Here is a 26,805-nt window from a genome sequence, read left to right as displayed (position 1 = left end):
CAGCTGATCTGGACAAAAAACTGTTTTTTTTTAACCTAAGGTGCATGTATAGAAACCTTTTGTGGGACAGAAACCAGCTCGCAGAATGTCGTAGTTGTTGACACTCGTCCTCTGATTTGCCTCTGACTCGTGTCAATAACTAAATACTCCTACACTGCTGTGGTATAATTATAATATAGAGCTATGAATCCATGATTATATGAAGAACAGGAACTATCGGCGGAAAAATACAATGACCAGTGTCAGGTATAATAACCACCAAGCCAATGTGATGAGAATTCCCTGGTAGACTTCTTTGTCTCCTATACCAAAACCTGTAAACAAAAACACATAACATGAAACTGTGTCATGTTTCTTTCTGCTTAGGTACTGTGTAGTGTAGCAGTTATGTAAATTAATAATCATGCAGACAAGAACGAACATCACAGAGAAGAATGTGATTCATATCATAAATCCAAGAACATGAAACTTTAAGAAGAAACCATAGTAGAGTTGTTTATAGGCAATCTGCGACTGACAATGAAAGATCGATTGTGGGACTTAGTAAACATATTCAGTATATCCCTAGGACTTGTCCATTCATATCAATAAATGTAGGAGCAATGTTACCTGCTGCCACCCATCATCAAAGTTACATGACACTAATGCATGTCATGCCTACTAGCAGGCTAATATGTAGCCCACGGTAGACTCCAGTACAACTGATCACTCAAGCCAGTGCAGGCTGATAGCCCATGCTGCTCCAAGTGACCAATCGCCCTAGCCAGTAAGAGTCCACCCACTGGATTCATTTTATAGACATACTTCATTACCTCAGTGATGGGTGGCAGCATGTAACATCGTTCCTATGTTTGTTGATATGAATGGACAAATACTAGGGGTATGTGAGCAAACTCAATCGCCTATGAGCAAGTCTACTATGCTAAACTACGGTGAATTACATGCGTGCTATGTTAGTTTGTGTGCATGTGGTATATTTTAGGCCTGAGTCAAATATACTTTTGCCCAAAATACTTTTGGCTGCCTAATGTGCTCTTCAGTATCTCCATTATGCTGCATTATGCTCCTAGGCTAACAAAGTTTCTTGCAATAATCTTGGAACATTTTAATCAGTGAATTCTCTATTAGAGTATTTCACAAAGTGATTGTTCACCTACATTATATGCTAGCATTATGCTGACATAACACTCTAGCCTATTATGCTCTTTATTGTGCTAGCATGTTTGACGCAGCCCTCATAGCCATGGTTTATCAATATTTGTGTATATTACACAGTAGATAATGACTTACATACCTTTGGTTACAATACCCTTCACAGCAGCTACAGCATAAGTAATTGGTAGGAAGTTGGTTACCCATCGAATTCCACTTGGTATACCCTCCAACGGCCATATAATACCTAAATACAGAATACACAAATGTCATATCTAGAGTATAACGTGCCAGCAACCATTCAAATTTTCAGAAACATAAAATTCTATTAACATAAGTTGACAATTATCATACATGCTTCAGTAACTGCATACAATTCCTGGAAGCTATTTCAATCACTTTAAAATCTAGCATTTAAGTTAGACTAAAAAGCACACCCTATCTCATTGAAGTGTTATTTTCCTACATAACAAATATAGTACAAGAGACAACTGTTGAAACATAATTAGGGAGTAAGTTAGCTTATACCCTATACATACCTGAAGCCTGTTAATAAATATACACAGTAGGTCAAAATTTGATAGCAAAAGTCTCAATGAATGCCCAAACCCTAATCCTCCAGCAACATGCAAGTTAGCAAACACAATACACGGTGGTACCAGTTTCTTTTTGCTGACATCATACAGTACAGTAGTGCTGTATAGTAGGGATCATGAAGACTATCAATTACTGGAAAGCATTGCTGCCATTTTGCTTCATTTTCAGCTTTGTTCCACCCAATACAGTAGCAGATACAGGGGGGTTGCAATGGTTTCAGCTGAAACCAGCATTGAAACCGGGTCACTACTGCTGACCCGGATGACCCACTGACCCGGATTAATTAAAGCCGAGGTGTGCGATAAGAGCTATGTTTCGGCTAGTCTTGAGCGAGCGAGACTACATTTTGAGCGTTCGATTCATATTGAGTAAATATTGCAACTTCAGCCTACGCGATAACGTTTATAAGTTTCCACGTCGTCAAACGAACAATTTCGTTTCTCACGTGATCCAATCCGGGTCAGACCCGGATAATTTGTAAACCGGGTCGGACCCGGATGACCCAGAGAAAATGTGACCCAGTTGACCCGGATGACCCGACCCGGTTTCAACGCTGGCTGAAACCCCCTCTGAAAATAGTGCGTGCTCCAAATTTATTGACGACTCGTCATGTGGGTGATAAAATCACCACGAGTTATACATAGTGTGTTATAGTAGGACTTTCAACTAGCAAAATTTCATACTTTTGCTACTGAAATCACAATTATGGCGTTCAACAGCAGGTTGTGATTTTTTTTTTTTTTTTTTTTTTGGTCTTCGACTTACAGCTAAACTGAAGTTGAGTGGAATCTGAAACCCCCCTCTGAAAATTTCTAGATCCGCCACTGCAATACCATTATATAGCATTACAAAAGAAGAACACTGCTAGAAGCACCTCTACAATCAATCCAGTCACTAAGGAAATTGCGATTAAATGTGTGCCCGGACTATCAATGAAACAAACGGCTATTCTGCTTCGTTTTCAGGCGTGTTGTACCTGTTATACAGTGTTATAATGAAATAACAGTATGAGAAGGGCCTATGCAATCAATACTCTCAACATGGAAATTACAGATGATTCTTGTAACAGCTAGCTTGCACAGAAGCCACCACACATTAACACAAAACCGCACGTTTGAGGCAATGGAGAAAGAAAACCATGATGCATGCACTGCATTGGTGAAAAGGCATGTCTTGGACCAAGAACAGTGAAAAAGTCAAGGCTGTAGCCTTATCTATTGTTGAGTTATGTTTGGCTGAAGACATCAGTTAGTCAGTCAGTAGAAAATTCAGTTATATAGCAAAATTTTAAAATTCCATAGAAACTTGTTGGAAGAATTTGGGGTCACTTTGACAGCAATTTAGGGCTTGGTTATACTTAACCAGTCAAGCTGTTTTGAAGGAAAACTGAGGCTGTTTTTTTGTGTGTGATATTGAAGGGAACAAAACTTCCATGATCCCTACTACACAGTACTACCATACTGTATGATTATCTACATACACAAAAGATACAAAAACTAACACATAAATATACCGAGTTGCTATTCATCTACCAAAACATACCTGATAAATATGAAGGAATATTTCCAAACAACGCAGCTAAAAATACAACATCAACCATTGATTGAGCAATTGTTGATATCAGCAATCCTATAAAGACAAAGAACAAGTTATACATAATTCAAAATACATCCATCTATACATATGTGCTTATCAGAGCTATGCGATTATCAGATCATCTAGATACTGTAAGGATTATCAGTGATAAGCTTTACATATTTAGTACATAATACCAAAAGATTTTCAGATGGTGTAGATAAAAATCTTTCACATGCAACTGTTCAAGCTAATTTATATATTCTTTTGTACTCAACTTAATAACTAAATTGGATGTCCTATTAGCACTTAACAAAAACAGACAGACAGACAGACAGAACTCCTTAACTCATTGGGCCCTGAGTGTATTCAGATAACCAAAAATGAATCCCATTCATTTGTATACAGAGCCCTAATGAACTGCTCTACACCTTAGACAAAATACTCTAATAGAACAGTCATTTCTACTGTTTGGATAACAGAATGTTTGGTTAGTAGAAAGACCGTACTTGTATATACATACATACATACATACACACATACATACATACATACATACATATATACATACTTACATACATACATACATACATACATACATACATACATACATACATACATACATACATACATACATACGTAGGTGGATCTGAGGAGGGGCCAGGGGGGCTTTGCCCTCCCTGGCCTTTCCCTTGCCCCCTTGGATTTATAAGACTATATTGACACCAGAAACAGGAATTATGCATTCACGCTGTATTGAAGTGCAGAAAGCCAAAGGACAAATAGAAGACAACAGTTACAAATGCACTTTACAGTTATAAGCTGTATGTACACCATGAAGAAAGTGAGGAAAATAAGTTTGGTTTTTTGTGCTAAGATCGAGATACTCTAATAGAACAGTGAAATTCTAATGTCATCAGTTGATAAGTTTGCTTATTTTGATTTAGTACACTTTACCATCAGTTCATCACACAGGTTTTATCTCAGATAGGCTAACTAATCATTATATGCTTTGCAAAGCATACACTTTGTTAGCTAAATGGCTGTCAAAAAATGCTCCCAAATTCAAACCTAGAAGGTCTAATTTTAAAAATCTTCTCAGAAGATATTCAACTAAAGTCTAGAAAGTGTATGCCCTCCTCTCCAGCTTTACAAAACAAAGTTACGCAGATAAATAACTTGTGTACTAGAGTTCCATTCTTTTTCTCTTAGTGGATTTTATCCTAAACGTTTTTGCCCTCCCTCAGCCCCCTAACAGTGTCTCCTAAATCCGCCTATGCATACATACAATCATACACACATACACAAATTTTTTTGGAATTTTTAACTAGAGTAAGGACCATAGCACATCGATAAAATGTACTGAAACAAGCTGATATTAAAACACAGTAAAACAATAAGAAGTGTTATATCCCTTCTGTGTTCAAGATACCATAAAGGAAATGCACAGTAGGGATATAACACTTCTTATTGTTTTACTGTGATTTAATATCGTGCACTACTCCAACTTGTTTAAGTACTTTTTATCGATGTGCTATAGTCCCTATTCTAATTGAAAATTCCAAATTTTTGTGTACTTGTTTGTCAACTTTTTTTTTGTAAATCATTATTATGACTGGTGAACCCACGCATACCGCATCTGAAATGGTGCCGTGCACCCCAGCTATATCAATTATTGTCTGAAAAGTGAAGGTTTCGTTGTCAGCTATGTTCAACCCATTACGCAGCATTTCGAATCAAGAACTGTTCGAAAAGCACCTCTGAAATCCACGCATACCGAAAGAAAGAAATAGTGCCGTGCCCCAGTTATATCAATTATCGTCTGAAAAGTGAAGCATCCATTACATTTCGTTGTCGGCTAAGTTCAACCTGTTACACAGCAGTACAAATCAAGAACTGTTTAAAAAGCACCTCTGCAATCAAAACAGCCACTATGAAAAATACAGACGATTTCCATTACGAAGGGAAGCCATCACGTGCTACCGCCAAATCGACACTTTTTGCTGTCAGCAAAGACGAATGGGACATAAAGGAGGACACTGGTAAGTGCATGAAGAATACATCGTACATACTGCAGTATGCCAAAAGGCACCTCTCAGGCTGAAGCGACATTGAACAGTGAAAAATCAACCCCGTAGCCTTAGTCGTTATTGAGTTATACTTGTCTGAAGGTATCAGTCAGTCAGTAGAAAATTCCATTAAATATATATATATTTTTAAATTCAGTAGCAACTTGCTGAAGCGTCTTGGGTCGATCTGAAAGCTTAGTTTTACTTAACCAATACTACCTCATCGTTATCAGGGGAAATTGAGGCTGCTTTTTGGGTGATGTTATTTTGTGGGCCACGCTTACTCCTTTGTGGTCCCTACTATACAGTACTATCGTACTGTATGATACATACATGCTATGCATACATGCATACGTATGTACGTACATAGGTATGTACTACATACATACATACATACATACATACATACATACATACATACATACATACATACATACATACATACATACATACATACATACATACATACATACATACATACATACAGGTGTACGTACATTGAAACACACACACACAAATTACATGGTACCAGCTTTACTCCTTGCAACATACAAATTGGAGTGGCTTTACGGTAATGCCACATAATAATACAAGTCTTTTAGATACAGCTCCACCAACTTTATGCAATTTTAGCATTATGACATTAGGACTATTTTCATAAAATATTTGTGATAAAATAGAATTAATTTCTTTTAGCACCACATTACTGGACAGTAATCTTGATGGTAAAATTACATGTGTGAGCTTACCAATGGTGAGTGCTACAGAAAAAAGAAAAAAAAAAAATATATATATATACAAGCATCTATAAAATTAATGAAAATCACAACACACCACACCACACACAACACAGAAAAACACATGTTACACTACACACAATAAAAAACCTAGGCTAGGGTCTTATGAGCATGTAAGACCACAGATAATGATTGGCTTGTGATTTTAAAAGGTATCTTATTTGTTCATACCATAGAGTCGGGTTGTTAAACGCATGAGCTTATAATTTTTGGAGAAAAGTTCTGTAAAAATAATACTATCTGCTAAGCGCATACGCCTAATTAATAATTATGGTACGTTTAACACTGAATCACTACATTGTAATAGAGTAGTTTGTAGTCACCACACCAGTTTATGAGGATATTTGACTCCATTTCTGGGTGAAATCCTTTGTGATGAACAAGAACATTGCAATCTAGAAGGCTGATTTGCTGTATACATAGTGAAGGGAGACGTAAGCACTCGAGGAGGCATTAATTTTCAGTATTTCCAGTTTTTCTTCTCGTGCATAGCTTTGTTGAGTGTAAGCCTCACATTGGGCCATGCGTGTTTATCAGCCACGGTTACTTACAAGAAATATGTATGCGCTTAACAAATAATACACTTAATAGACACATGCACTTAACAACCCGACTCTATGGGGTTTCTTTTATATCCTTTTCTTATCACCTTGTGAGCTTGTGAGACGATCTCACTGAGTAAAGGTTTCTTTCTGTGAGGTGAGCACTATTTAGAATTTAACATGCTACCAAGAAGACTCCATATGCAGCACAAGGTACATTATAATCTACTGCCGCCAGAGAAAGCTCAGGTTATGAATTTTGGGGTGTTTTTTCATGTAGTAATAAATTTCCTAGCGGAGAAATTCAAACTAATTCTGAGTGTGAAATTGAGTCCATTGATGTTGAGGCCTCCTATTCATATTGACAAAGATGCATGGAATTGGTATTGCTCAGCTTTCACAAATCTAAAGCTCCTGGGCCTGACAGAATACCAACTCATCTTTTGAAGGAACTCGTCTTTGAGATAGCACCTATCTTATCTGTGATTACTGTGGCAGCACCAAGAATGGAAACATGTTAACATTGTCCCCATTTATAAGAAAGGTGTCCACTGAATTATCGTCCAGCCTCTCTTACTTGTATTTGCTGCAAAATTCTGAACATACAGTGTACTACATGTAGTTTCTTGCTAAGGTGTATCAGTCCGTACTGCATGGTACAATCGATGTGTCTCTACTTGTGAAGACAGTAGTGATAGCTTTATTGATGGGGTCTACCTTACCTTGTAGATCACTATAGACAACATTATCCCCCAGTGTAGACATGCCACAGTGATCATTTTGTTGCGCCTTGATAAGTAACCACAACTTGTCTGAAACTTGTCCTCCTTGGTATCAGACAAGATTACAGATCTAATTGTTTTACACCCTTTGGCATTGTTGCTTAGACTCTTTTTTTAGTTATGTAATAGTTTGACCAATCTGACAGATTTTGATATCACATTTGTATAATCTGTGTTTATGACGAGACAAAGATTATTATTCCATGGTGCTCAAGTATTACTTGTTTAGTTGGATGAATAATTGTGACCTGCTGAGCAAAAACCAGCCATTTCTGCACATTCCTCGGATTCTATTTTATTGCATCTCTGTAATCTACGTATAGTAACAAGAGTAGACAGCCAACGTTTCAGCCTTTTATGATGAATGGTCTTGGAGTTATAGCGCTTAACAGTTGGAACAGTGATAAACTCGATTTGTACAGCAACAATGTGGGAGTTAAATTACAGGTACTTAGATTATCGATCATAACTCACGATTGAAACAAGCTACAAAGATGGGACTTGGCTCAATCTGTGCACCATGAATTGGCAAATCAATCAAGGTATAGTGCTTTACCTGTATTCCTCTGTGTTGACAAAGAAGAAGGCCATTCCAACTAAGAAATGATGATGGTGAACATTGTTTTTGCTGCATCGCAAATAAACTCCCAAAACTCACATATATATCCTTTGCTGTGCGAGCACGAAAAACAAAGATTTTCTTACTCTCCATAAATAGGCAAATCCAATGGTATATAGATTTGATTGATTTGAGCTTAATATCAGTGCGTATGAATGCGATTAAAGTGTGCATAAATTTTCATGTAGCACGCATATTTTTACCCAGTGTATTTCAATACGGTTTTATGGAAAAATGGAATTTTGCAAAAAACAGCCCGTTTTCGCTCAGCGGGTCACAATTAACATAAATTTTCAGCCGAGTTGTGTCAGGTCCACCTCAACTTTAGACCACTGGTAAATTTAATAGGGCTGTACTGATACTACATTTTACATCCCATACCAATATCCAATATTTATTGTCTATTTCCGGTACAGGTTTTCTAATGAACCGATATCATATACACAACCAATACTTTAAAAGTCGAACCGATGTGCATTACAGCATAATAGCTCTAGTGTGTAGCATGATCACTATGGCTGTGTTAAACTACTACAATTCAAATGCTTTTTAACAATCTAATCCTTTATTTGTTGGTACTTAGGACTGTTCACAAAAAGTTTTAATCCAAATTCATTTGTTTTGGTCAGTGCAAATCGTAGAACAAAAATAATAATAATAAATCAATTGCCAAAAAAACAAAATAAGTGGTGCATAGACCCTCAGAAAAAGAAAAAAAAAATACTTACCCAACCTGGGATTTGAACCCAAGCCACCTCATGCTAGGTAAGAACTACTTCCACCATTTGACAACTAAGTCACTTTGGCAAGTTAAGTGCTTTTGGTAAGAACTACTTCCACCATTTGACAACTAAGTCACTTTGGCAAGTAAAGTGCTTTTCAAGGTACTTGTACTACTTTTAAAGTACACATAACTCAAGTGAAATATCTGTATTGTAGACTGACAATTGGCCAATACCGACACTCATAATATCAGTACCGAAACCGATATTAATACAGCCCTAAAATTTAACTGAAGGATCTACCTGAGCAATAGTTGAAACATTTGATATAAACTGCTTTGTGGTCATCAATGGGATAATATTCACTACCCTACAAAATGACTGGTAATGTGCGCAAGCGGCACATTTTAGTGAACACACCTCTTCATTAAACACGTCTATAAATAGATCTCCTTTACTTAAAAAGAAATGCAATGTCAACTGGAACTTATCAATCATGCGTACTTTTTATTGAGGTGCTATGGTCCCTACTCTAGTTGAAAATTCCAATTTTTTGTGTATAAAGAATCATCTAAATGTTTATTTGCACTCCTTTTCCCCTCAACTTTTAAAATGTGGAACAGTTTCAGCTTTAGTCATTGATGCAAGAAATGTGGAAGAGTTAAGAAAAGGATAATGAACTACTTTCATAGATAACCCAGCTATGTATGTTTATTGTTTATGATGCATAATTCTGTTTTGTAACTGTACCTAAATAACTCCACTATGGAGGTATGTCCAGTATTTATAAATAAGCAATACACACACACACACACACACACACACACACACACACACACACACACACACACACACACACCTGACAGACATATCAACCAGTAAATAAAAGAAGCCAGTGCAATATTTCCATGCTGCTCAACCTGTAACACATACTTCCTATAGTTACAAGCAGGCTACACTAATTAACTCACATCAAATATCCCATATGTTATAGCAACAACAACCACGACTTTTAACAAGGATATGAAACCATACAACAATAACTCTGATAAGATCACTTCAGTAATGGTTACACCTATGATAAGAACAATATGAGACAACTAATGCATATAGTATACTGGCAATTATGTTTGATGTAATCTCACGAACATGGCCTTATACATATAACCTGTAGCTACTGTATATGCTCACTATTTGCAAAGTGAGAGCACAAAAGCTACCTAAAATTAATGTATGGAAGGACAGGTCCCACAGATCAAGCATATAATTATGACAAAAGATCACGACACTCTATAGCTAGCTAACAGTCAGTTGTTCTAATGCAATCTTAGTTATAAAAGGCAATGTAGAAATCAATCCAAAATTGCTTCCTTCCAGCCCTGTGTACAATGTACAAAGCCTTACATACTACAACACAAGTATGTTTGGTAAGTGTGTTATCCACACCTGCCACATATGAACGATCTAGCATGCCTCCTTTTCTCTCCCATATCAGTGAAACAGCTGACAATGGCATGGTTGTACTATAAAGAACACTACAAAAAAATATCATCACATAAACACTTACTATAAGCAATCAATATCATACAGTACAGTAGTATAGTAGAGATCGTGAAGGTTTGGGCTTTAATTGCCCACAAAATCACCATAAAACCAGCCCAAATTTCCTTCAGAGCAACCTCAAATCCTTCCAATATTTTTTTACCATTTAGCTGAATTTTCTACTTAATTTCAAAAGCATGGAGTGTGTATATTTAGGTCACATCCCAAGTAACCGTGCTATAATTACACCCCAGTAGATGAAATGATCAGAGATAGCAATCATGATATTACTTCGCTTGTCCAACTGCTCAGATTTTCTATCTTATTTGGCAGGAAACTCTATGAGTACTGGAAGTGGTGTGAAAGGTAATAGATTGATGTATCTTTAGTGTAAATTTTGTACGCATGCTTGTTATCCTTGGCAAGTTATGCTAATTTGAGATCTTTAAAACCGTTCATCTCAAAACTTCCAATGTGCGATTTGGAATGTTTTCCCAAAATTCAGGTACATATATAGACATGTTTCAATGTTTCAAATCTAGGGCACGCTGACTTGTTTGACTCCAGCGATCTCTTTTTTCCATATTTCACAATAATTTTTACCATGCTTTTTACATTTGTGCATTTACGACACGATCATGATCACAAAAGAAATGGTACTTGATATTACATAACATTGTAGATATATCAAGCCAATCATCAAGTAGCATGTAGCTATTCGGTAATCACGCAGCTGGCAGCTACTCATGTGCACGCATTATTCAATCAAACCAAAGTTACCAAACACCACCCTCTTTGCAATAGAACTACCTGAACTCTGTACATAACTCCAAGACACATACAGCTCTGGTCAAGCAGGCAGCATGTTCTGGTCAAGCAGCATGTTATGGTCAGTGCATGGTTATAGCACACATACAGCTCTGGTTAAGCAGGCAGTAGTGTGCAACAACATTGCCACTATGGCATTAACTGTGGTTAGTTACAGGGTTTCTGAAATTAGCGTGTTACAGTCACTTGAATAGATAGGATAAGACTAATGCTACAAGTCTAGCCAATGCTTTGCCATTACAAGCTAAGCTTTAAAACACAAATACACATTTTGTGCCTTTTTGCATACTACCGGAGGTACAATGCACACATCACTGACTTATCATTGTCATCATTTGTGATCCATTTCTTTTCTCTTCTACAATACAGTGGAACCTGTGAACAGTTGCTGTCACCTGGAGACCAGAAAGTTTTGGCCTTTATATTCAAGTGGCTGTTATAGAGAAAATCTGCATAATGCAGTTAGCAGCACTTTAGTGGCTATGACCATTATAAATAGGTGATTACCATAAAGAGGCTAATGCGAACCGTAATATTGTATTTTGTAAATTATCTGACAGAAATGGCAAGGTGAGCTTGTTATGAATGTTGCTAATGGCCATTAATACTTTTAAGCAGTGAAGAGATTATCTAGTGTACAATGCAAAGCAGGAAGCTTTAAGTGTGATAAGTTGTGATCGTGGTGCCAGATTATTAGCTGAACAAGCCAATAACTGTTCGTTGAGATGGCAACTGCTAGTGAGGTTACGTATGTATAAGTGATTCACAGGTGAATTCTTGGCTGGCCACCATACGCGTTAGACAGGAATACAGACCACAATGCATACAATTGTATTGGAAAATAATTGGGATTCCGTGATCATGGCCGTTATACAAGGTGACTACTTAATTCAGGTGACCGTTAACACAGGTTCCAATGTATATACGGGGTGTTGGATATCGTGTAAGAATGAGATGGGAATTATTACAACAGCATTTGAATGTTTCACTAAATATCCTCCAGCTATGTAATGGATGGAATTGAAGCAATATGATGCACTTCACTTGCTATTCGGTACTCATGTTCATTTGTAGCTATAAAGTTCTGAGTTAGCCTTTCTTTTGATGCCATTAGTATGAATTTGATTATAAACATAAGCACAGTAGGAATCATGGAGAAACAACCACCTTCCCTTCTCAGATTGGCAGTCAAATGCCTTCAGAGCAACCGTAAAACCTTTCAACAAATTTCTACCATATAGCTCCAAATTTTCGTGGTATTAAATTTTTGTGAGCGATGGAATAATTTGGCAAAAATAAAATTTCGTGATACAATTTTCGTGAATGCAGCAAAATTTCGTGAATCAATAATTTTACAGGTGCTACACAAAGGTTGCTGATAAGATTCTGTGAGGGAGTTATCAGCAATTGTGCTATGAATATGATTTAAGTAACCATTATACAGACAGCTGGCTGCTATATATGCCATAGCTACATACGTATAGGTCATGAACCACTACGGGACAATCGTGACACCATAATCCACTTCAGTGCCATTTTCAATAAGTGTGTGAGATACTGAACATATCAATCAGTGCTATAGCTATACAAGGATAGATGATGCTAGCTTTGCAGTGGTAACACACAAGTATAACTCGAAAATTCAAGGTTACCATGAATATCAAGAAGTATGGACACCTTTTCTTGGTGAAACTCTGCCATGCTCGCCAGAAGATGGAAACCCACATGACCCATTCTGTGTGAATGTGACCAAGAGATGTTGGAACTGTTGGACATCTGCCAATAACAATAAGCTCTTCATGCTCAGTGTTTTTTGCAGATGGAGGGAGCAATCTCTTGTAGAAGCAGATGCTATTCTCGAGATTTGGATCAAGGCAGGTTGGAGATACCGTGTGTATTGGTGTTTCAGGATAGCGACTGTCTTGTCTCTAAAACAAAGAAAATGTTGCAACTATGTGAGCAAAAACCAAATAAAGCTAATACTGCACAAGATACACTAAAGGAAGCTTTAAAAGATGGGAAAGATGTCCCAGGAAATCCAACCAAAAAAAATTGAAGTTGAAGAGGAGGAAAGTACATCAAGATGATCCAACTGTCTTTAGAAGATAGAAATATTGTGTCTAATGGACGATAGTTAAACAACAAGCACATAAATTTTGCTCAGGTTATTTTGAAGGAGAAATTTCCTAACATCACAGGCTTACAGTTAACATTGCTACAAACTAAATTCAAACTCAACATTCGTATGCCATTGGTTCAAATTCTGCATGTCCACGGTGATCACTGGATAGCAATTTCTAATCTACAGTGTGAGGCTGGGAAGATTTTGATTAATGATTCAACACAGTTGATTCTCAAGTAAGGCAGCTGGTTGAAAATATTTGTAGTTCAGAAATCAATACCAGCATCCATGATAAAATATCAAAGCAAGCTGGGAAAACAGATTGTGGTATCTTTGCTATTGCTACTGCTACCTCACTTTTATATAGAACAAATCCTAGCGAATACACACAATCACTAATATGATCACCAGTGTTTTGAAATCTTAATTTAATACCATCTCCTTAAAGTTAAATATAGCTACATGTACTACTACATGTACTACAAATAATATTAACTATTGTAACTATCACTGTTGTAACCATACACTTATGTGCTGTTTTAATAAATACAAAGCTACTTGTTAAGTATGTCTAAAATTCCAACATGCCTAAAGCCATTAACAATAATCTCACGTCTAGACTTGAGGTTATCATACAGCTCAATCATCCATCTTTCCCCTACAGGTTTCATATTACTTAACCTGAGATTCACAGGTTGTAGTAATCTGCTCGAAGGGCCACTTCCGAGCTGCTCAGTTATTTTGGCAGCATACCATTCATTAAACTTTACACGAAGGAAGTCCTTAGCTGGTTTATTAATACTGACATCTAGCGGCTGCAACATATCCATACAGTTGGGTGGCACAATTACATAAAAGATGTTATTGAATGACAGCACCCTATTGGTAACTTGACCACTGAATTCATCGAAGATAACCAATGAAGGGTAGGTTGGCGGGAGTTTCAAAGTTGCCTTTTTTTTCCTGTAAATGATCTTACTGACATATTCCACCATTGTATCCTCATTGCACCAGTAGTTGTGTGTTGCTGTGATGTGCCATTTCAGTGGAAATGAGACAGAAGGAAGGCATTCTGTTGTTGTTCCTTTGTAAACAAGTTGAACAGGAAACAAATGTCCTGTTAAACTCTCAGCAAAAACTGCAGTTATCCGCCTCTTGTCATTAATGCCAGCAATCTCTACCCTTTTTGATCCCTTTTTCTTCTTCATCTTCCACTCTGACACTGATGCATTTCATCCTCAGTTTATTATTAGATCATAAGGTATCTCTGCCATTTCTACAACTTTTTTCAAGGCATTGTGACCACCATTACATCCTAACGACATCGGCTCTTGATGCTACACTATTCCAGTCCCTGCAGCTATTACAATGGAAGTGTCGACAACCCCTCCAGCTTCTCTTATGGTTTGGATATATAAACGTAAATCCTTGCTTAGCTTGTCACTTAACATTGCTGGCCTACCCCTCATCTTTTTTCAAGTTTGTCAACGGAAATTGTCTTGTTAGTTTCTTTTCTGTATGATTCAGCAATTGTGATGCTCTCCCTTTCCAGTCATTCACTGTACTCCACTTCAACGCTGGATGCTTCGCGTCAAAAATAAAAAAAGGCTAAATGCTTGAGATAGCTGTCACTGTGCCGTGTTGGACGGCATAATTACCAATGGCATTTGTCAGTATAAAGGCATAATCCCTCGCTTTCCACTGCCTGATGGATGGCCATGAGAATTGCTGCCTGAATTGTAGATGATGGCACCAGCTTCAACAGTGGTCCATCCGGACAGAACAGGACTGCAGCCACTACACTGGAAGATGAGGTGGCAAATGAAGTTGAAGACTTTGGCTTAAAATACTTGTAATGAGACATCACTTCTGTTTGAACACTGAGACTCTTCTAATAGCTATTGTAAAAATTAAATTTTGTGAATACTAATTTTTGTAACCTCACACAAATTCACGAAAATCACGAAAATCACGAAAATTTGAGACCATGAAAATTTGGAGCTATACGGTATAAGGTTTAAAAGTATTTCTTTCTTTACTTGAATTTTCTGCTAACTGACAGACGGCCTAACTTAGTGATGTTTTTGGCCAAGCATAATCCGACCATGGCTAATGCTACAGGCTTGATTTCTTCACTGTTCAACATTGCTTCAGCCTGAGACGTGCCTTTTTTCCAATGGCAGCAGTTGTAATGTTTGCATCATGGACTTGCTTTTGTTTTCTTCCACCACTACATACGTAGGTGTTAGTTATTTATGATATTAACGTGGCCCACGGCTTCAATGCTAGCTATTACAAGAATCATCCTGTAATTTCCATAGTGACTGGATTGATTGTAGAGATGCTTTCTTCACATGTAACACTGTACAACAGGGAGAACCTAGCTGAAAACAAAGCAGAATGGTCACTTTGCTTTTAGTTATTGATAGTTGGGACACATGCATTCAGTTGAACAACTAACTTGTCTCGCCATTCTTTCCTTTGATGTAGTACGTGCAGCTTCTGAATTAACAGAGAGTTAAATATGGTACAAAAAGTTCACAAGCAAATGTAAGGAAAAATTAGAAATTTAGTAGGCATAGATATGTATATAAAAGGCAATGAAACACTGCAGCTACACTAGCGGAAAAACATTCATCTCTACTTCGGTCCTACTTCAATCAAACATTAATCTCTACTGGTATAGCTGCAAGTGCAGATATTTATTTCTATGATCCCTATAATTTCTGAAATTCTTTACACTTGTTATGTAAAGAAAATAAGCTAGTGGTGAGAACTACAATAAAATGCTGAGACCATCAACAGACTGGCACATCCCATTTCATATTTAAGTAAGGATTTAAACTGCCATACTATTTAGCACAGCATCACAAACAACTATTAGTATTACGCAACAGCTGCTCCAGGTGCAAAAACATCTTGGAATGTGAAGTCAGAATTCCCATAGACAATCTCAGTAACCTGAGTATCACATGGATCACATTATAGTAACAAATCTGGTCACAGATTGGCTCACATTTAGGTCAACATTCAAAGAGAACAGAGCAGTGCTGTTTGTAAGTATCCGACTGACATTATTGATCAATTTCTCCTGTGTACATATAAAGAGATATTACTACATTGTACAGAAATAACAAGTAGGCAAATAAAACTGTGTCTTCATCAATAGTTATCGTAAAACTGAAATAGACAACAAGTTAGAGAACAATGTATCGTAACAATGTAATAGGGTGCATTTACAGTGCACACTTTGTCATAAAGATGCACTCCACACACACACACGCACGCACGCACGCACGCATGCACACACACACACACACACATAGATTTACAAAACAAAAACTAACATTAGCAACATCAAACAGTTCTTGATAAGATTGTTGAGTAAGGAATCGATCTGAAAACATCTTATAAGAACATTTCTATACTACTAGTACTCAACTGGTAGTGTCTACCCCTAACCCAATGGTGGCACGATTAATAAGATCAACACTTGTGTGGTTTTGTTTGTCCAATATGTCAGTACAAGTTTGTTGATACCTGTCCACAACTGGTAACATCACAAACTACACTGTCATGTGATTACTTACCGATCCACTACTGCTGTTGTGTAATTTGTTTGAAGCCCCATAGTGCCCCAAGCGTCTCCATCTCTTATCTCTTCCAAACCATTTCGATAAGATGAAACATTTTCCTGTGAAGGAAAATAGTTTTCAGAATTCTGCTATAATCTTTAATAATTGTATGTGTTATACCAAGTCAAATATATCTTTACTCAAGGACCTCATGTAGAACTTGCTGAATGATACACCTTCATAAAGACCTATAGATAAGACAATGAATTTGGAATAAGTAGATGCATTGTTAAAAGACATAAATTACACATTAAGTTATAGTACCAAGATACGTACTGTATCACACCGTCACATGCCTACAGGCTAACACGATATTTTTAAGGGGCATAATCTTTCCATCATAGTACTACCAGCAAGAAGCGTGATCGATAAGATTGATCACAATAAGTGCAGCTAGATCATTAAGGGAAATGTCACAGTGCTTGATAATTATTGGTGCTGCTAGATCGTAAAGGAGCATAGTCAATCCTACTGTGCTACTATGAGTATAGTGTCTACTATTCGTGGTGTAAAAAATATTCATGGTTTTTGTGGTACGTCTTATCCACAAAAATTAATCCACCCTAGAATGATTACATAAGCTGTTATCAATGCATAATCAAACCTGGTGCCATTTGTACAGTTCAGTGACGCTTGAGGTAAAACCGTGTGATCACAAATTCACAATGAAGTTTTTACAGTCGTATTTCAATCGTCAGAAAGAGGAGAAATAGCACCTAGTGAGTACAATGATGATATTTCTAACAAGGATAGTGAAGTTCCCTCAAGCAAAGTTGTGAATGAAGCTCGCCACCTGGTTTGTTTGGTCAAAGAATGTGGGAAGAGCAGAGGTAATTATGTGAAACTATCACTTACAGAAAGGCAACCATCAGGAAATATGCTAAATTTGTAGCAAAAGCAACAGCATATACTCCGCAGCCTGTCACACCCACTTGTTTTGGTACAGTAGCCAGAGTGTTTAAGTTGATACGTGACCCCAAAACCTTTTCAATCTTGCATTTGGTGTTGTCATCCACATCTGTATACAAAGAATCATACACATTAATGGCAACCAATGGTGCCCACTGTTATCCAGTGACAACCTCGGAAATGCATGATCTGAATGTAATTGTATGTGCAGAAGCTAACGGAATCATTCAGAAAAGTATTTTTTAGGCCTTGATATGTAGGAAACTGATGCAGTATCAGCTTCTGTGCAGCAATGATGTGTGTATCTGTTAATGCCTGTTGCACTGAAAGGGTCTCTCTGTCTGACAACTTTAACACAATATCAAAAATACAAACCCATTCCACTTCTTTGCCATATGTGACTATGACATTACTATCTTAGGTGGATCTAGTTTGAAAAGCTTGCTTTAATTGTAGCCTTAAAGAGAGTACTACTATGATAGGAAAGTGATTGCATTATTAGGTGATTGGTCACCTGATGTGTGGTGTTAGTATGCAATGTGTATGGTACATATTAGCTGTATCATGTGCCCCTATGATTTGGCTGATATGCACACACAAATGACCCAGGCTTACTAGTATATGCACATGTAACACACACATACATATATGTACACAGGACATGCACAAAAAAACAAAGAAAGCCTTTGGCTGACATGTAAACACTACTCAGAGCCACTGTGGGGATGCCATATAAAGGAGTCAAGGATAGGCATGTACTACAGGGGACAGGGATAGTAACTCACATGAGGTTATAACAATAAAGTTGTGAGCACCTAAAGGTCAATGGAATTCATCTGTTATGTGTTTCTGGGTGGGTAGGCTGGGAAAATGTGAAAAATTTTAACTAGTTAAAATATGAAAAAAATTAACTAAGTTTTTTTTGAACAACAATAAATTTAAGCATATACACCCAGTAGGTACGTATGTACACACAGAATAGAACACACACGTTACTGTTTACAAAAACTTACTAGTGTCATTATTGTCATACAACAACTTCACATCTTTGACATCATTCCCAACTGTAGCACAATAAAATGTCATCTGAATAGCTGGCAGCAGGATCAGCAATATAATGTGCCTACACCAAGACACTATGATACAGTGGTACAAGGAACCACTCTCCCTTACAATCTACTGTTCCACATCCTCCAAAATGACTTCAAGGACATGGCTAAAATATTAGTCACCGTTGGAACACGAAATTTATGGACTATAAACAGAAGAAAGAACTAATCATCATTAAAATAATGTGCTGGGCAGTCATGTACATAAACTTTGGCTGCTCCTTCAGTAGAATCCTTGACTTCAATATCACCATACAATTGCTATGGTGATATAGAAGTCAAAGTTTCTACTGAACGAGCAGCTCAATTTATTAATTAAATACAAGATGTTGTTAACTAATTCATAGCAAAGTTGTGTTGGGAGTTGAGCTCTGAAGCTTCAACAGTAAGGATATTATGTTAAATGCCTGTATCTGGTTTGGGCACAAGCAAAACCACTATCTTAGCAAGTTTTCTCACTAAATATCCCACTAGAATGCTTTCAATCACATTAGAAATGTACTGTATTCTACACCTTCGTTAGTACACACAGTAAAATACCTGACAAAGCTGCTTTTTTCATGTTTTTGTCCAGTGACCAGACGATTTTATACATCCAGTGTTGTAAATTTTCGTAATGCATGAAGAATCCATAAAATGTGCAATTCACAAATTTCCCTATAGTTCTTTGATTATTGTATTTGCTACAAAGGGATCTAAGAAGTGATGAAATGACTCGCCTATCCCATTACAACTAACATTTAATTTATATTTCAGTCATGGCTACAACTAGACTCAGAAGGGGTTGGAAGCATGATAAGTGCTATACCAATTTTAATTGCAATTTTGAGATTGTAAAGTGGGGTACTGTATAGTGCAAAATTTTCGAGGGGTGAAATTACGATTTTTGCATTTTTTATTTCACAAAAGTCTAGAAAATGGCTTTGATAAGGTACACGTAATAGCTCTGTGTATAAACCAAAAAATTTAACAACTACATTTTTATGAAGCTAACATAGTTTGCAAAATTCGTGGAGGTTTCATCCCTTGAAAATATCCGGCTATACAACATAACATTGAAGGAGGGCAACATTGAATGGTAGCCTTGATATTTGTTTCTAACCTTCTTTGTGACGGCCAATTGCTGCTATTGTTTGTCTGGAGGCTTTCTTCACCTTTCAAGTCTCGTGTGATCCCTAACTAAGGCAGTATTTGTGAGGTACGCTGTGTGGAGGATGACTTGTTGGGTGTTTGTTCATACAACTTTTTTCCAAGTGGGACTCCTCTCTTTGTCTTTCCAGCTTGTTAACAAAGACCTTTACTGCATCTGTGGCATGGCACGAGACTCGAGTGATTCACACTGTATGTATAGCCCAAGTTTAAAAAACTAATCTATTCAGAGGGACTTAATGTGACGTATTGTGCCATTACCATGTACTCATCTTATTTCATCAATCAGGAAGCGTTTCAACACCCAAGGACGTCCAGTATGCTATTCAATACAAAACCACTGGGCTCACATACATGCTTCCAACCTCATCTGAAGTAGAAATTAAATGTTCACTAGTATACCTGTACTTCCCTTGTTTCCCTACTATGACCCCTATAATATTTTTAGTTTTTCTTTCCATCTGTATATTTAAGGAAAGTTATGAACAGCTTTAAGATCTACATATAACTCAAGGTGCACCAAAAATATATTATCATTATATCATCATATCCATTGCAACCATAAAACACAACACACTTAATTACTCACAGTGCAACATTCTGAACTTCCTATGGGTTTTATCAGGTGAGCTAGCTTGCTACATACACAATGCACATAACCATACAAGTCATACATTCCTTTAGCAAATACCTCAGACTCAGTATGAGAATCCTTTTTCTCATCCGCAACATCCTTTGCATCTTTGCCTCCTGTCTTAGATGACTCATACGCCAGCTTCAAGAACACAGCTTCTAGGGACTGTATATTGACATAGTTTCAGTTGTGCCCTTCCATAACTACAAGACATCTATATCACTACTGTTCAGCTCCATAGCATTATGTAATAAAATTAGACACTGTGTTTCTATCCCACAGACACAACACATTGAAATTCTCAGGGGGAAACCCAACTGAATAGTACTACCATGGCCTTACTGAACAGTACTGCCGTACTGTGAACTCCTGGCTGCTTTACTGCATGGCAGCAAAATCTTACGTGCAACCATGGAACATTTAGTGGCTTGCATGATTAAAGCATACTAGATTAAGGTACTGGTATGATCTTAATGATTGCCAAGTATACGATTTCTGGTATTCCACAGCCCAATTTGTCGCAATATAAATTCGATGTACACACATTACATGACTCATTCATACACTAACTACACAATCACTCACTGTAGTGTTGTAGTTTCTCATCAAATTTTCAGGTGATGATTGAGCCAATAACTTTCCTTCCCTCATAAATCCAACCTGACAATTGGAAGGTGTTAAATCGTTACACATAGTGCAAACTATAGACAAGCAATAGGAAGTATGCTGAATATGCATAACCCTTGGTTGGTTATACATGTGTGTGTGTGTGTGTGTGTGTGTGTGTGTGCGCGTGCGTGTGTGTGTGTGTGTGTGTGTGTGTGTGTGTGTGTGTGTGTGCAGTATGTGCATGCGTGTTTGTGTGTGAGTGTGTACACTGCGTACTGTGTATGATCATTTTGGAAAAGACTTGGAGACTACATGATTTTAGAAGTTACCCTAGCAAACATTTTCCACTATATAAGACTGTAAAATGATGTGAATGGTTTAAACCTTCACCCTCAGATCCTACAAATGTCTGGCAATCAACATTTTGTCACAAAACATTTTGTTAAAAAACAGGATTTAGTGTACAAAGTCCGTCTGCTGGTTTTGAGCATAAATTTTTTTGTGGATTATAACAGCAAAAAAGCACTCTTGGAATTTGAAATAGTACATCAGAATGGAAGATCAGAGGCTGGGATCACATGTCCTTACAATGTGAGCCATCTTGGCTTCCTCAATATAGTGAGTTGTGATAATAACTGTTGACTGTCTAGTAGTAGTCAACTCCACAAGATGTCTCCATATCCTGAGGGGAATAATAAAGGAACGTACACACATATCAATGGAAAGTGTTTCTTTTATGTATACCCACTGTGAAAAAAAGATACAGCTTTTAAAATAAATTTATGAGAATCCTTTTCTGGAAGAGCCTTAGATTACCTGATGAGCTGCTGCTGAGTTTTTCCTTAATTCAGCAAACCAAAATCAGTTTATTGGTCAAAGAAATATTTATTGCAATCACTTATAAACACTCATTCTACTGAAAAATCACATGAAACTGCTACCACGTTATCATTTTACAACATTACAGCTATGTACTTCTAAACGCTTAAGTTGTATTTCAAAGGCCTAAATGGTAAGGTGTGAAACATTGCTGCAGAATGATTATTTGATATAGAAATATTAATACTATACGTATATACACTGTATGTAGATTAACTGAAGCTGCATTTACCATGTCCCAGAGTGGAACTCCCCCTTTTAAAAGTCTGGATCCACCTCTGCCAGCTCTCCCGAGGGCTGTTGACAACAAACTGGCAATGCCTTGCATTTTATTACTGTCACAACTGTACTTTATATAAAGATTTAAAGTTTCATAAAGTACAGGTGGTGGGCTACAAAGTACAGGTGGTGGGCTATAAAGTACAATTGGTAGTCTATAAAGTATAGTTCACACTTCAACCGAAAGTACTTGGCTATAAAGTACAATTGGTAGTCTATAAAGTATAGTTCACACTTCAACCGAAAGTACTTGGACAAAAAATTTCCATTTGGTGTCACCCTCACAAAGTTCTGTAAGTGTACATATTGTGTTAAATTGTGTTTGTGTACACAACAACAGATAAGTACAAGCAGGTTGCATTAGAGTATTCATTATCTGTACAAATGCTTGTATACATACTTCACTCTCAGTAGTGGATCAAGCCCCACAGTAGGTTCATCAAGTATTAACAGTGATGGTTGCTGGAGTAGTGCTACGGCAAATGATACACGTCTCTGTTGACCACCACTAGAATACCACAATTAAACATAACATACTAACACTGTACGTACTGTATAATCACAACCTTACCTCAACCCACTAACTCTTCTATGAAGGGATGGTAACTCTAATAGCTCAACCAGATAATGTATTCGTTCTCGGATCTTCTTGAAAGGCATACGATGTAGTACACCAAAAAACATAAGCAGCTGATAACTAGTTAATTGATGAATTAGTCCGATATCCTTTTAAAAATCCCATCAATGATACTGAGGTCCAATACTGGCACAATACCTTACCTGTGGCATGTAGCCTACATCTCTGCCAGGAATGCAGCTTTGTGTAATACCTGGCTCTGATCCAAGCACTCTAATTTCTCCATAGTCAGGATCCAGACTACTGAGGATACATCTCAACAGTGTAGTCTTACCACAACCACTAGCTCCTAACAATCCAAAACTACAAACACACAAAAGATAATGATAATAGGCAGTAATTATGAAAACAGGGTGAATTATATTTGTGGCTAATATGCCTGATATTGTGCTAGCTGACAAACCAAAATTTGTTGGCTTGCAGTCAAACTATCCATTGTGAACTATGAAACAAATTGCCCCAGCAAATTACCAAATCACCCTCATTTGTAACTTTTAAGAATCTGTAACTACACATTTGTGTAGGCCACAGACATAGGACAAGGATCTTTGTGAAATTTAAAACCGAAACAAAGCAGAGGTATTAAAATATGAAGAACTAATGGTGTGGTCTCTAACTGACTAAGATAATGGGAGTATTTTATAGGGTACTAGCATTGGTACCTGCCGTACGTGCAGGACCATCGGACCATCTCCACATTTTTGCAATAACAAAATTGTAATCTAATGTCTAATGTAATGGCAAGCTACGTATATGACACATCAGCACCATTCATGTATGCAGCATCACCAGCACAGCGATGTCACAATCAAAGTACACGAGTGCTGTGCCATCCCGCTAGTATAGTTAGTGTGCATGCACATAAGTTAAACAGCTGATAGTTCTTAGCGGATGGTGTTAGTTATTATGGAATGGTGCAACATTTAACTAGCTAGCGAATTGTTTAAACTGTATATTCACATACTTTCTGTGATCAGCTTTAGATTTTGAGTTACTTATAACATGTAAAATGCATAAAACAAAATAATAGATTGTCTATCCATACGCATGTAGGACACAATTGATGAGGTACTATTTCAGTGGGTATGGCTTATAATGACATTTTGAGATTTGCATGTCTTCACCATTCTGTAGTAAAAATTTCAAGCTTAAATCTTCACATTTACAAAAGTTACAGCACATTAAAGTTGCGGTGCCATTTTTCCTATTGGGAAACTCCGTACAATACATCTCTTACACCAAAAGACGTTTTGTGCTATGAAGGAATAAGATATTTAAGCTCTGTTGTCAGATCTGATATTCTTAATCGTTCTATTACAAACCTGGAATGTAAAATATTCAAAATATGCAAATATTTAAAAAATGGTCCAAGGTTGCCACCAGTAGTGTAGGTAAAGTATACATGTAGTGATGGACAGGTGTGTATGTGTGTTGCATGGTTGAATGGCTTGCATGGTTGAATGGCTTGCCTGCCCAGTGCCCGAGCATGGAAAAAGTCTGACTACGCCACTGCTACACAAACGTCAAAAATGAATCAGGCACTCAAAGTCAAGCTCGAAGTCGAGAGTACTAGTAAAGTAGCCAGTACTAGGGATGTCAAAACCCCGCAATATCACGTAATTTCTTCTCCCATAAATTTCATTAAAAAGTGGCACAATGAATCGTGCATCTTTCAGCACTAGAAATGTATGGAAGATGACAGCAGGCTAGTTTTATCAATCGCCATGCACAAACAGCGTTCCAGTTAATCGACAGGTTGGTTTTCAGTCATGCAAGATGCAACTTGGAACGTCTGTACTGGCAATTCTACGCAATTGATAATACAAAGTGACGTAATCACCCATATGTCACTTGTTTTTGTTTTGTGCCATGGCTATCAATGGTACTCAATAGAGAAGTCTGGAGAACCGCCTATTTGTTTATTTAACAATTACCGGCTACCACAAAAGCAAATATGGCAAACCTATATATCAATCTGCAGCATTTTCCGAGCTCTACAAGAAGCTGTGGCTAAAACATGCATTTGTCAAACTTTTAAATATCCGTTTGACATCCCTACGGCAGTACTGTTTCTCTTAAAGGCATTAATTAAGAACAACAGAGTTGGTAACGAGGCTGAGAATTTGAAAAGACTAGTTATGTCAGATTGTACAGCACCGTTTTAATAGCATGAGGACTGTACAACACTCACATCTTATTGTACGGCACTTCCATGGTGAGGCCCTTCAACACGTGTGTCGCTTTCTTCCCTCTACCATAACTCTTGTAGACTCCCTGTACACTGACCGCCAAATCCATTTTAGTTTTAGCTACTCCATAGATAGCCAATCCTTGCAATCGTTTCTGGTATGTAATGGGAGGAAATAAATTGATTGAACATAAGCGCACGCGCTGAACATTCACGATTTGCTAAAGATTTTGTCGCGTGATCAAGAGGGAAGAGAACATAACCGAGTCTCCAGGGAGGATTTAGACACTGTTTTTAGCAATTTAAAATTCAATTTTTTTTCGTGTCAACCCTTCAGTGTCCCTTTTGTTAGCTGATTGCTTTGCTTTGTCATAGCATAGATTTATAAACCCCAGGTACCTGAGGATTATAACTCTATGGTCCTCGCTACTTAATTATTTGTCATTAAACTGTATGTGTGTTGTACATGTCTTTTTCCACCAATACAGAAGAACAGCTCTGCCCAATCATGTCGCTGACAGGTTGTGTGCATAGCTAACCTGTAGCTATGATTACGTACTGAAATTTTTGAAAGCCCTACTTTTGAATTAAATCGGATCAGATCTCCCACTATTGTCTTGGTGTATGCTAGGGAAGGATAATGAAGCCATATATATTAGAGCTTATGGATACTGATCAGAGGAGGACACTGACATTTAAATATAAAATGATATGACTGAATGATGAATGTTCTGTTTATCAAAGCATCCATGTTTCAGCGTGTTCTTTTTAAAAGTGTTCCACTTTATTTGCAATGAAATTATTAGTGAGGTGAGAGATTTATCATTGTGGACTGTCTACAGTTTCAACTTACCTATATAATACTGACATTTGTTCTTCAGCACTTGTGCTGCAAAGCCTTAATAAATAAAACTGTCCACATGGGGTACTTTGAGATAATAAGTCACTCTCCAGGGAAGGTAGGGATTCTATATATGGATAGGAGAAAATATATACCGGGTATCCTGATCACCTAGCTGACTCCCTGTAAGCATTCAAGTGTAAAATTAATCAGATGGCTGAAGGATCGAGGCTGCCCAGTTCCATGGCCAGTCATGGATTGCTCTCCTTTCTGCAACATAAATATAATCATAACATCTTTAATTTAACAAGGCTGTGCATCCTACAGCCAGTTTTGGGAGTAACGCGTTACTTATGTAACGCGTTATGTAACGCGTTACGTAATATAATTACTTTTGCGGTAACTAAGTAATATAACAAAATACGCTATAAAAACAATCAAGTTACTTTACTTACAAATGTAACGGGTTACCTAAGTAATATAGTTACTGTAACGAATCTAATATTACGTAATATTATTACAGTAACTATAAGTAACGAAGTTACTAATCTCGTTAGTAATCCACTGAGTAACGCCTAGTCACAACGAA

The 26,805-nt window shown here is 37.2% G+C and overlaps 1 protein-coding gene across 1 annotated transcript; it reads right to left on the bottom strand.

The window, feature by feature from the left end:
* Positions 1 to 165: 165 nt before the first annotated feature.
* LOC136267406 (ABC transporter G family member 20-like) lies at positions 166 to 25,573 on the bottom strand. The gene is made up of 23 exons (XM_066062552.1): positions 25,379 to 25,573; positions 23,331 to 23,490; positions 23,122 to 23,276; positions 22,951 to 23,058; positions 21,981 to 22,074; positions 21,369 to 21,443; positions 20,841 to 20,948; positions 20,739 to 20,787; positions 19,065 to 19,146; positions 18,905 to 19,014; positions 17,103 to 17,170; positions 16,938 to 17,041; positions 16,790 to 16,887; positions 16,695 to 16,744; positions 16,364 to 16,438; positions 16,238 to 16,308; positions 10,302 to 10,390; positions 9,827 to 9,930; positions 9,715 to 9,775; positions 6,143 to 6,154; positions 3,292 to 3,378; positions 1,295 to 1,399; positions 166 to 314 (listed from the first exon to the last, which is right to left on the bottom strand). The coding sequence occupies exons 1-23, from the start codon at positions 25,483 to 25,485 to the stop codon at positions 214 to 216; spliced, it is 2,073 nt and encodes a 690-aa protein (XP_065918624.1). The 5' UTR covers positions 25,486 to 25,573; the 3' UTR covers positions 166 to 213.
* Positions 25,574 to 26,805: the final 1,232 nt, after the last annotated feature.

This window comes from Dysidea avara, chromosome 9, assembly GCF_963678975.1.
Source record: "Dysidea avara chromosome 9, odDysAvar1.4, whole genome shotgun sequence".
Taxonomy (NCBI): Eukaryota; Metazoa; Porifera; class Demospongiae; order Dictyoceratida; family Dysideidae; genus Dysidea; species Dysidea avara.
This window is presented reverse-complemented; position numbering and strand designations above follow the sequence as displayed.